At 47.1% G+C, this 12,578-nt stretch overlaps 1 protein-coding gene across 6 annotated transcripts in view; it reads left to right on the top strand.

Moving 5' to 3' along the window:
- SRCIN1 (SRC kinase signaling inhibitor 1) overlaps positions 1-12,578 on the top strand; it is a 468,342-nt gene that overhangs the window by 2,714 nt on the left and 453,050 nt on the right. For 3 of the 6 annotated variants that reach the window (XM_060256101.1, XM_060256100.1, XM_060256103.1), the window contains exon 1: positions 3,226-3,343. The exons of 1 other annotated variant lie outside the window; for it this stretch is intronic. In XM_060256101.1, the coding sequence (XP_060112084.1) occupies positions 3,322-3,343 (22 nt within the window). In that variant the 5' untranslated portion in view covers positions 3,226-3,321. Of the gene's footprint in view, positions 1-3,225; positions 3,377-12,578 lie in introns of those variants that run through there. 2 more of the 6 variants (XM_060256108.1, XM_060256102.1) reach the window with 2 other exon arrangements.

Raw genomic sequence — 12,578 nt, 5'->3', positions numbered from 1 at the left:
AATTGTTCATGAAGAAAAGCCAGATAGTGTGCACGATGGGTTTGCAGTTCTCAGCTCCTGTTCTCTGGCTTTGGAGATTTCTGCTTGCAAGTCATTCTTGGTGCCCTGAAAGGCTAGCGGGGCCAGTGCGTGGACTACCACTGGGATGAAACTTAGGCTCTGGCTTTGTTGATTCTTCAGACAGGGAAAGGTCTTTCCTTGTTTGGTTGCTATAACTGAAAAGGTCTCTTTGTACTGTGTGAAGATGTGGGCATCGATCTTGTTACACCTGATAGTTACCTATCCCTTTATTAAACGGATGGTGGGCTAATACACCAGGGTGGTCAGCTGTTGGGTGAGGTTGAGATCAAAGATCATTACAGTAGACATCTTCTAAGGTGTCTTCCTGACAGATGCTTGCAGTATTTGATGCAGGAAGGGAAGATGGCCTCCAAAAAGAGCTTGTTTGTGTAGTGGTTAAGTGTGCAGACGCTGATCTGGGAGAACCAGGTTTGATTCCCCACTCCTCCGCTTGCACCTGCTGGAATGGCCTTGGGTCAGTCATAGCTCTCGCAGAGCTTCCTTGAAAGGGCAGCTTCTGTGAGAGCTCTCTCAGCCCCACCCACCTCACAGGGTGTCTGTTGTGGAGGAGGAAGGTAATGGAGATTGTAAACCACTCTGAGATTATTTCAGAGTGAAGGGTGGGGCATAAATCCAGGATCATCATCATCATTACCATCACCACCACCACCACCTCTTCCTCCTACTCCTCCCCCTTCTTCTTCGCCAGTGTTGTGTAGTGATCAGAGTGTCAAACAAGAAGGAGGAGGAGTTGGTTTTATACCCCGCCCTTCACTACCTTAAAAAATCTTGGAGTGGCTTACATTTGCCTTCCCTCCCTCTTCCCACAACAGACACCCTGTGAGGTAGGTGGGTCGGAGAGAGCTCTCAGAGAACTGTGACTGACCCAAGGTCACCCACCAAGCTGCATGTGGAGGAAGAGTGGGGAACGAAACCCGGTTCTCCAGGTTACAGTCTGCTGTACTTAACCACTACACCAAACAAGGATCTGGGAAGCCTAAGTTTGTGTCTCCAGCATGCCATGGAAGCTTGCTGGGTGACCTTGGGCCCGTCACTCCCTCTCAGCCTGACTTAAGCCCATTGACTCGCAGGCCAGTCAAAATTACATCACAGGGCCGTTGTTACGAAGGTAAAATGGAGAAGGAGGCAAGATTCTCTGATATGACTTAATCTTCTGCAGACGTCTCTGCACATCAGTCTGCCTGCGCATTTCTAACTCCTTCCCACCAGCAGACTTGAGGGATAGAGACTTTTTTTTTTTGGTAAAGAAAAAGGTAAATATTCTTACAATTCTGGAGAAGAAAGCTGTCGACTTCTGAGCTGGAAAGCTTTGCTGCTGTCTAAGCATGCCATCCTAGCCCCAGTTCACAGCCTTCGAAGTCCATCGAAATCGGTGGGCTTCGACGGGGGGTAACTGTGCTTCGGATTGCACTGTAAATCCCTTGCTGATGACTGTATCCCGGCAGCGCTGAATTGCCCAACAATGGACAGACGGTGGTTAAGGCATGACTGACAGCTGCCACTGTTGTCTGGGAAAAAGAAGCACCACAAAGAAGCGGCGTTGGGCTTATTCTTCCATCTCCTTCTCCTGTTCTCCTTTCTTTCTCCCCACCCCACCCCACCCCCTTGCCATTTTCTTTTCTGTCCCCTCGCAGTGAAATCAATATCTGTTTCCATCTGGAGACAGGGCAGGGACGTGATGGCAGATCTGTCGAACTCCCAGACTGTCCCCCCCTGCCCCCCCCGTGTGCTTTACATGCATTTCCCCACAGCGATCTTTGCATTTAATTTTGTCTTCTCAAGAGCGCTGCAAACAGGACTGGATCTACATGTTTTTTTGAGGGGGGGGGCAAAATTAAAAAATGGTGCCCCCTTATGGGCCCATACTACCTTATGGGCCCATAGGATAGAATGGACTCGATACCCGATATGGCAACCCCACCCCCTACAGTGGCACTTGGGGCAAACACCCCCCCTCTGCCCCCTCCCCCCCCCCCCCCAGATCCAGCCCTGGCTGCAAAGAAGGGTTGGAAAGAAAGGAAAATTGAGACTCATATCCCCAGTCCCCTATCAAGACGGACTGGGTTGGGGGGGGGGCAGGATGCAGCAGCTGTTTTGCTTTTTCTAATATTGCCCTGGGAAGTAAGGTGACAAGATAAGAGTTGTACCTGGTACCCAGATTCACAGATGTTTGCTTTGCTGAAAAATCATAATGACGATATTGTCATCCCTGTTTCAGAGAACGGGGGGAAATGAGGCTGAGAGAGACAGCGCCTTGCCTGATGCTGGAGTTCAAGCCCCATCTTGTTTTAAATTTTATTTCCCTTCTCAATGTTTGTGCATAAAGAGCTGTTTTCCTTCTAAGACTGAATAGCTAGACTGGACAACAAAACCTTTCCTGAACGTTGACCTATTCACTTTTAAAGCACCCCTGTGATGTAATGAGTAGGGTGCCGAAATAGGAGCTGGAAATCCCGGGTCCGATTCCCCCCTCTGCCTGATAAGCTAGCTGGGTGATCTCGGGCCAGTCACTTCCCCTGAGCCTAACCTACCTTGCAGGGTCGTCGGGAAGATAAAAATGGAGGAGACTGTTTTAATCTCCTTCCAGTCCCCAGCGGGGAGAAGGGTGTGGTATAAAGGAAGCACATAAATAATACCTTCTGGCTGTACAGGTGTGTTAACAGGCAGGCTTACTGTGTGAAGATTCATGGTTACAGCAGTTTGGAGATCCTCCTTCCTATAAGTTCACCTGTGCAACTCCACTCCTGCTGCCACTGAGAGAGAGAGAGAGAGAAGTAAAGAATAGACTGTCGCTGAGCAAAGGCCACCTGAGTCCTTCCTCTGTCTCCGCTCTTGGACCGGCAATGTGCGCCGGTATTAATGCACCGCCCTCGTATTCCTTATCGAGAGATCCTCTCGGCTTTTTGTGCTAGACACCCATCTTTGAATAAAAGGTAGGAGCCTTTAAGAGGGGGAGAAGGAGAGAGAGAAAGAGAGAGAGAGAGAGAGGGAGCCCAGTGGTGTCTCCCCCCCAGCACATTAATCTATCATGAGCTAATGTGTTTTGTCCATTCTGTTCTTTTGTACTATCGCCAAGGCGTGCGCGCACACACTCACACTCCCTTGCGCCTCTGCCGCCAATCTCCCCCCCCCCCCCCGATGGTCGGTCAGGCCTGAGTCAGTCGGCGAGAGGGAAGAGAGAGGCAGGCGGACAGACAGACAGACAGACGGAGGCAGAAGAAGAACAAAGCCCGGGCGACCATGGGAAATACACCATCTCAAGGCATGTCAATGTTCATCCATTCTTAAGTAGCAGGTATTTTTTTTATTGGTGTTGTTTTTTCTTTCTTTCTTTCTTTCTTTCTTTCTTTCTTTTTTTTATAACCCCCCCCCCCAGAAAATCCTTTTTTTCTCTCTCTTTCCCCACCCACCGGTACCATTGTATGATGCTTCTGGCAACTGACGTTTCCTGCCCATTAGATGGGTGGTGTGGATGTTTGCTTGGAATCTAAATATAGTAGGCCTTTTTTTTGTTAAAGGGGGTGTGTACAGTGTGTATGGGGGGGTGAGAAAGTCTCCCCCCCCGCCCCCGTCCCTCAGGGTGGAGGAGAGGCAAGGTAGAATTCTTGCTACCAAGAATTCCTCTACCTCTTGAAAAGGGATCCTTTCTTTGGGGAGGGCGGGAGGGTCAAGCTGTGCTATAGAAGGGTTGTAGGGCTAGTGCTTTCTCTGGGTCTGTATATATATATTTTTTTTTCTCCCCTCCCCCGTCGTCAAGGCTGTTGAGCTCCAGGGAGATTAACCAGCTATGGAACCTGCTGCCCTAGAAATATAACTGAAAACAGAGGCGGTGGGGGAGGGAAGAAGGAAGGATGGATGGATCAGCAGCTGGAGATGGAGGACACCCCATTGTTGCTTTAATTTGTGGCCACCCGGCTTAAAAGGTGCAGAATATTTGCTCACTGTCCCAGGCTTGTCAATGGTTGCACTGTTAGGCGGTATCTCTCTCCCCCCCTCCCTCCGCCAGCTTTCCCTTTCTTAATTTCCCCCCCACTCAGTTCAAGGTTTTGCCGACTGCTTCATTAAGAAATGTAGGTAGAAGGGACCAAGAGTGGGAAAGTAAGTGAAGGAGAAAGAGTCAGAGGCAAACGCTGAGGAGGAACAGGTCTGGCGAGTTGTGGTTTTGGAGTGAGTTTTTCCTTTTTTTAAAAAAAAAAAATCGCTTGAATGTGATCCTGACAAGGGGAGGATGTGTGGATTGAGGGTGGTCAAGTTGGTGTTTCTTGAGTTCCTTCGAAGTGTCCTTCTAGGAAACAGAACGGGGATAAAAAGTACATCGCATTGACGGGGAGAAGGGACCACCGGAAAGAATGCATCGGGTCGTCTGTCTTTCTCTTCCTCACACACCTTTGTGATGCAGAAGACAGGTTGCTTGGGTGTGCGTGCGTGTATGATGGGGTGGTTTGGAGGTGTGCTGCCTTGAAAGACTGTACACGATACAGATTTTGTGTGTGCGTTTGAGACATCTCGGGTCTGTGCGCTTCTTTATCCGCTTGCAGGGTTCCTTCTCCTCTCTTTCTCCAATCCCAGCCCTCTGAACCACCCACCGGCTGCCATGTGCCGGCTTCATTCAAGAGAAGGACTAGGGAGACCAAGGTTGCACATGCACCTGAAGAAAGGAGGCTTGGGTCTGGGGTCCCATCTCAGTGGGCTCGAGTAGGGAAGTGATTGGCGATGCTGGGGTCAGGGCTGGCCCATCCGTTCTGGCGAAACAGGTTGCCGAAACGCTGAGCGCTGCCTTCAGTGCTGGAATCCCAGGGGTGCCTACTTCAGCTCTGGAAATGACTTGGAGAGGGAGCTGGAGTGCCTGCAGTTTTGGAGGAGGGACCCAGCTTAACAGCTCCCCAGTGGAGCGATAGATCCCAGATTCCGGCAGACGTGAATCCAGAGTCTTTTGATCTCTCTGGACTGTTCAAGGCGTAGACCCAGCTGGCGAAAGGGAGGAGGTAAAGGTGGGGCAGACCTCACCAAGGTCAGGGAGAAAGTAGGATCTAGCATGTAATGAACAATCACTGTGTCTAAAGCAGTGGAAGCAACCAATACTGCAAAAGAATTAACCAGTCAACACATTGCCTATGAAAATACAAATAATTTTATTAGTCACCTCAAATTTTAGCCTTGGCGCCATAGAATCATAGTTGGAAGGGACCTCCAGGACCATCTAGTCCAGCCCACTGCACAATGCAGGAAATTGACAACCTCCTTCCCACCACACCCCCAGTGACCCCTGCTCCATGCAGAGAATTTTATTTATTTATTTATTTATTACTTTACATTTATATCCCGCCCTCTCCGCAAGCGGACTCAGGGCGGCTTACAATATCATAAAAACAATCAATTCCATAAAACATATAAAACCATAATACACTTATCAGTTTAAAACTATTTGCGCCTCCTTGATTATTTAATGGTCTTGATCATTTAATGGTCTATTCCAGGGGTGGCCAAACTGCAGCTCGGAAGCCACGTGTGGCTCTCTCGTACATATTGCGGGGCTCTCAAAGTGGCTAGGAGAAGGATTTTCTCTTCCCTCGCCAAGCCAAGCCAGCCAGCTGCTTGGAGAATGCATTTAAAAGTTGCTTCCTTTCCCTCCCTCCCTCCCTCTGTCCCTCCCTTCCTTCCTGTCTTATGATTCTCAAACATCTGACATTTATTCTGTGTCGTTCTTACATTAAGCAAGTTTGGCCACCCCTGGTCTATTCTTATGCTGTTCAGCATACAATAAGACTGAAGGTGGAGGAAATTCGCCCAGGAGAGCCAAAAGCCCTTAGACTGGCTTTGCCTGGGGGAAGGTTGGCTGACAGGGAATAAGGAGTCAAAACCCATTAGCATCTTTTCTTGGATGAGGCTGAAGCTGGTTTCTGGTTCCTGATTCGCAGGTCCGAGTTCCTGGATGGCCCAGGCCAGCCCAATCGTGTCAGATCTCTGAAGCTAAGCAGAGTCAGCCTTGATTAATATTTGGATGGGAGAACACTCCAAAAATTACAGGATTTCTGCACAGAGGCAGGCAATGACAAACCGCCTCTGAATGTCTCTTGCCTTGACAACCCTACAGATGGGTCAAACTCATTTGTTATGAGGGCTGGATCTGATATAAATGGTTGGGCTGTGTGTGCCATAAAACGTTATGCCAGGTACAGGAGATACAGGAACTCATTGGCATATTAGGCCACACTTTGTAACAGGGACTCCTTTGCATATTAGGCCCCACACCCCGCTGTAGCCAGTTCTCCTGGAGTTTATAGTAGGCTCTACACTGAGAGCCTTGTAAGTTCTTGGCAGATTGGCTACATCAGGGGTGTGTGGCCTAATATGCAAAGGAGCTCCTGCTACAAAAGAAGCCCTGAGGAGATATAAACTTTGTAAAGGACACAGGCCAACCCAATTAATAGTACTATTTTCTACTCAAAATACAAGCATGCTTAAAACATCAAGTCTTTCAGGATTTCTTTAAAGCAGCGGTCCCCAACCTTTTTGGCACCAGGGACCGGTTTTGTGAAAGACAATTTTTCCACAGACTAGAGGGGGGGAGGGGCGGATGGTTTCGGGATGATACAATTGTGCACTTTATTTCTATTAGTTTGATGTGGTAGTTAAGTGCAGTAGTTAAGTGTGGACTCTTATCTAGGAGGATCGGTTTTGATTCCCCACTCCTCCACTTGCAGCTGCTGAAATGTCCTTGAATCAGCCATAGCTCTCACAGAGTTGTCCTTAAAAGGGCAGCTTCTGGGGAGAGCTCTCTCAGCCCCATCCATCTCTTTTGTGGAAGAGGAACGAAAGGAGATGGTGAGCCGCTCTGAGACTCTGAAATTTGGAGTGGAGGGCAGGATATAAATCCAATGTCGTCTTCTTCTTTTTATTATTACCACATTGTAATATATAATGAAATAATTATACAACTCACAGCCCGGTTGCTAACAGGCCATGGACCCGGACCGGTCCATGGACCAGGGGTTGGGGACCCCTGCCTTAAAGTATCTCTCTGATGCTCATCTTCCCACTTCCATTGCCTGTTACTGATTAGCACTGGGACAGTATAAAGGGATACAATGCACAGCATCTGTCATCTGACAATAAAAGTCTCTGCTATCTGACCAGTTGCTCATGGGCTGGATAAGAGCACTGGATGGGGCGGCTCTGGCCCACGGGCCGTATGTTTGACACCAAGTTTATTTATATTTGATTTTATTATATTTATATCCCGCCCTCCCCTGTCGGACTCAGGGCGGCACACAAAAAGTTAAAATACGTGATGTTAAAGTAAAACACAATAAATTGTTAAAATTCATTGCACACGTACAATACATTCGCAGTTTCAATCCTAAAATCCAAGATGACATCAATATTATTAGTTCGTATTCGGCGCGGCGTACAATAATGTTGTTAAATATTGTTTAGCGCTCTGTATTTATACTGGGATGAGTTTAGATATCAATGTTGTGGTATAGTGGTTGCTTCCCTGTTAGTTGTTAAAAGCTAATTTAAACAATTCTGTTTTGCAGGCCCTGCGGAATTGGGACAAGTCCCGCAGGGCCCTGATGTTTTTGGGGAGAGCGTTCCAGAGGGCAGGGGCTGCAACTTCATGGCATTTCCCACCACCAGTTCCTTATCTGCCAATCCAGCCCCAGAATCTGATGAAACTGAAACAGCTCTGCACTCCAGAATAAGCTTTTGACTGTGATAAATCTTAACCTCCTGATTCCAGGGACTGCGCTACATAATGGGACTGATGCAAAGTCTGGTTTTAGTACTTTAGTGCACCAAAGCAAGGTGGCCATGGGAGATATGAACAGTAAGAAACTGGGGGAACTCCACTCTGAATGGTTAGATGAGCCCAAACTATACATTGCCAGACTCTGGGAGCTGTGAACTGCAAGGTGACTTACACTGGTGCCTGGATCTGAGCCTGGCTTGGACGCCAAAGGCTTCAAAGTTGGGTGCCCCCCCCCCTCCGCAGAATCCCATTGGATTATTTTGCTAAAATCTGATATGGTTTTTCCATCCCTGCAGCACCCCAAAATAAGCTTTGGACTATCCCAAACCACACTCCTCCAGATTCCACAGATTGTGTCCTTCTAGGTGACGTACCACAGAACCAACTCTTTTATTGTGGGAAAGATATGCTTGTGATTGTTTTACTACTGAAGCAGGAGAAGGAATTTGAGGCTGACAGTATGTGTGTTTTGGCCTCCAAGGAAAGGTCGCCCAGTTCCCCAAATTTCTCTTTCCTTTCCTTTCCTTTCCTTTCCTTTCCTTTCCTTTCCTTTCCTTTCCTTTCCTTTCCTTTCCTTTCCTTTCCTATTCCTTTTCGCTTTCCTTTCCTTTCCTTTTCCTTTCCTTTCCTTTCCCTTTCCTTTCCTTTCCTTTCCTCCCTCCCTCCCTCCCTCCCTCCCTTCCTTCCTTCCTTCCTTCCTTCCTTCCTTCCTTCCTTCCTTCCTTCCTTCTTTTCTCTCTCTCTCTCTCCCTCCCTCCCTCCCTGTCTTGTGAATCTCAAACATCTGTCATTTATTCTGACATTTATTCCACAAATTTCATTTCTTTCTTTCTTTCTTTCTTTCTTTCTTTCTTTCTTTCTTTCTTTCTTTCTTTCTTTCTTCTTCTTTTCTTTCTTTCTTTCTTTCTTTCTTTCTTTCTTTCTTTCTTTCTTTCTTTCTTTCTTTCTTCCTTCCTTCCTTCCTTCCTTCCCTCCCTCCCTCCCTCCCTCCCTCCCTCCCTCCCTCCCTCCTTATGCCACCTCTCCAGGGAACCTTCCTCCCCAAAGCTGCTTACCAAAATAAAACTTCATAACTTCCTATTCCTGTGTAGATAGAGATGCCAGCCTCCCAGGTGGGGCCTGGGGAACTCCCAGAATTACAGCTCAATTCTAGACTACGGAAATCAGTTCCTCTGGAGAAAATGGATGCTTTGGTGAGAGGACTGACTCTCTGGCCTTGTACCTGCTGAGGTTCCTGTCCTCCCCAGGTTCCGCCCCCACAACTCTCCAGGAATTTGCCAACCTGGAGCTGGCAACCCAGCTCCCACCTGGCAGCCTTCATTGCAGACACACAGCTATCTTTCATTTGCCTTTTTCAAATATCTGACTTTCTCTACGGAAAGTGGGAGAAATTTGATAAAGAGATATCCTTATAATAAATCAAAGGCTTATGCGATTTTTTCCTGTATCTGTGGTGGAGGATTGGGTGGGTGGGTGAGAGGGAAGGAGGGGGAGGCATCGAGGCAAATCTGGTCGCTGCATTATTAAGCCCAAAGGAAATAAATACAGAGTGGCATGCTGGAGAAAACACAGATGTTGTGCTTAGAATAAGGTAGGCAAATTACTGGAGTCGCTTTGCATTGTTTGGCTTGTAGGTTATAACAGAGAAGCACAAAACTCATCCCCCCCCCCACCCCCCCCCTGCGAATCAGAATATGCTTGGAAAGAGAGAGTGAAAAGGAAGAGATTCAAAGACTGCAGGGAACTTAGGGGAATCAGCAGAGCAGAAAGCACTGGCATTTTCCCAACAGTCCTTTGTCACTATTGTTAGGTGGAACAAAAGGAAGCACATCTTCAAATATTTATCTGTAAGCATGTGATCAGTGGAACTCTTTGCCACTGGCACAAACAGCCTTTTAAAGGGATACAGAGAGGCAAGGAGGTGAATAGGTCTCTCAGTATTAACTAGCCTCCGCCAGCAGGTAGCCCTCTCTATTCAAAGTCAAGGGTCTAATGACTTTAATGAGGATGATAATTACAGAACAAAGCAGGCTGTTTCGGCACAGCCCGATTCTCTGTGTTGCTCTTGTTGCTGCTGCTGCAAATGTAGAGGAATTTGCATTGGTCCAGGCTAGCCTAGTCTCGTCAGATCTTGGAAGCGAAGTGTTTCGATGGGAGACCACCAGGGTACACCAGGGTCAGCCTGCAGAGGAAAGCAATGGCAAACCACCTCTTTTAGACCCATTATGCCACCACACATCTTACTGCAGATTTTCGGAGCAGTAAACCTTTAATCTTGACTTTGAATTCTACACTCGCCTTACGAACCGTTAGATAAAAATATGGAGCAGAGGTCCATCAGTGGCTATTAGCCACAGTGTGTGTGTGTGTGTATAAAAATTCGACCACTGTGTGACACAGAGTGTTGGACTGGATGGGCCCATTGGCCTGGTCCAACATGGCTTCTCTTATGTTCTTCTGTGACACAGAGTGTTGGATTGGATGGGCCATTGGCCTGATCCAACATGGCTTCTTTATGTTCTTATGTGACACAGAGTGTTGGATTGGATGGCCATTGGCCTGATCCAACATGGCTTCTCTTATGTTCTTATGTGACACAGAGTGTTGGACTGGATGGGCCACTGGCCTGATCCAACATGGCTTCTCTTATGTTCTTATGTGACACAGAGTGTTGGACTGGATGGGCCATTGGCCTGATCCAACATGGCTTCTCTTATGTTCTTATGTTCTTTTTCCTATGGTGTATTTATTCTGCAGCTACTATCTTAAAAACTCAACTTTTCTAAATCTAGGTGGATCATCACTTGTGATGTGTGGTGGGTGGTGTCCAAGTTTCTTTTAAAATTATGTAGTTGCCCTTTTGTAGCTACATGGTAGTGTCCAGCAGCTGCTTCTATTTAAATCCTCCTGGTTCAGGTTTTGCAGGTACATTTTAGCGTTCGTTTGTTGAATGAAAGGGAACAGAAAGGAACAGGCAAAAACCAATGTTGAAACTGACACGACTATTTTTGAAACTGACAAGCAGCTAGAAGCAACTAGGGAATTCTCCCCTTTTGTTATCAGCCACCGTGAAAAATGAGAGTCACATGATTTCAATGGGGGGACATGTTGAGCGTACAGAATGCACGATAGAACCCGCTAACACTGGCATTGCAAGCTGGGCTCATTGGCAACGTATGTGTATGTGTTTGTGTGCCCATGCAAATTCGGTTGCAGCTCCAACATGCTTTATACAGGGCTGCAATTTGTAGGGAGGAGGAATCCTCTGTCAGAAGCTCTGGAGAGCTTTTTTATTCTTGTACCACTAAATTGAAAAAAAATGGGGCATGTTCACTGATGCCCTAGTGAAGCTGCATAGCAACGCTAATTTCCTGCCCTTCCTTTCAAACTTGCATGGTTTTCTCTTTGTGATTCCCTAATTTGATCCTGCGCACTGGTTGTGATCTTGGCAGTTATTTAAAGCTTGTCCTGTGTGGATTGCATTCTGTTCTCCAAATGGATTGACCCCAAGCGATACTTAAGTTCAGAGGTTTGCGACAGGTCCATGCGGCTCAGCTGCCATTTTAATGTTAGGCTTCTGGAGACTGCCAAAATGGTTCCTCCCCCAACTTTGTTCAGTGACGCATGAGAGGGAGAAATGTTTTCAAAGCGTTAGGCTTCCCATTCTGTCTCTCTCTTTACATCCCATGATAATTTTATTCCATACTGATAATCCCCTCCCTTTTTACATGGAGCACTGAAATCCATTTTTTTTTTTTTTTGCACTGGGGATGCTGCCATTTGCCTCCTCTCTGATCCTCCTTCCAAGTCAATAGCAGCAGGGAACTAAACCTTGCACAGCTCCTTTTAAACTCCCCCTCCTGTCATATTAATTTTTTTAATTCAGTGATCCGAGACCAGTGATAGTCTCATATCGCTAGACTCATGTTGCCTGTAAAAAAAATAATAAAATGTAAAAATGAGGGGGAAATGGAGCTTATACACTGATGAAGGGGGGAGGATGGTGGAAGGTGTAGAGTAGCAGAATGGCCTCAATATGGGCAAGGAATGACCTTCGAGGGGCAGCAAAACCATGTGGGGAATCCAAGGGAATCTGTACACTTTTAAATTACCTTCAATTTTGAAGTGAAATGAGGGGGAAATTGGCACAAAAGCCAGAGAAACAATGACCAAAAAGTGAAATGAGTGCTGAAGGAAGAAAAATCAATGCAGAACGACAAAGAAAAGCTGACAGACATGCCCACTGACAGTGAGGGAAAACACCCATGTGTAATAGGCCTTAGAGAGCCAGTTTGGTGTAGTGGTTAAGTGTGTGGACTCTTATCTGAGAGCACTGGGTTTGATTCCCCACTCCTCCACTTGCAGCTGCTGGAATGGCCTTGGGTCAGCCATAGCTCTGGCAGAGGTTGTCCTTCAAAGGGCAGCTGCTGTGAGAGCCCTCTCAGCCCCACCCACCTCATAGGTTGTTTGTTGTGGGGGAGGAAGATCAAGGAGATTGTGAGCTGCTCTGAGACTCTAGAGATTTGGAGTGGAGGGCGGAATATAAATCCAGTATCATTATCTTCTTTGTTTCTTGCCTTGATGATCCTATGGGGTTTCTATAAATCAGCTGAGTCTTGACGGCACTTTACAGACTCACAGTGGAGTCATTACTCGGCAGTTCCTGTGTACTTGCAGATGACACCAAATTGGGAGGAGCTGCAAACACACAAGAAGATAGAGGTAGATTTCAATGAGATCTGAA

Source organism: Heteronotia binoei, chromosome 15 (assembly GCF_032191835.1).
Source record: "Heteronotia binoei isolate CCM8104 ecotype False Entrance Well chromosome 15, APGP_CSIRO_Hbin_v1, whole genome shotgun sequence".
Classification (NCBI taxonomy): domain Eukaryota; kingdom Metazoa; phylum Chordata; class Lepidosauria; order Squamata; family Gekkonidae; genus Heteronotia; species Heteronotia binoei.
This window is presented reverse-complemented; position numbering and strand designations above follow the sequence as displayed.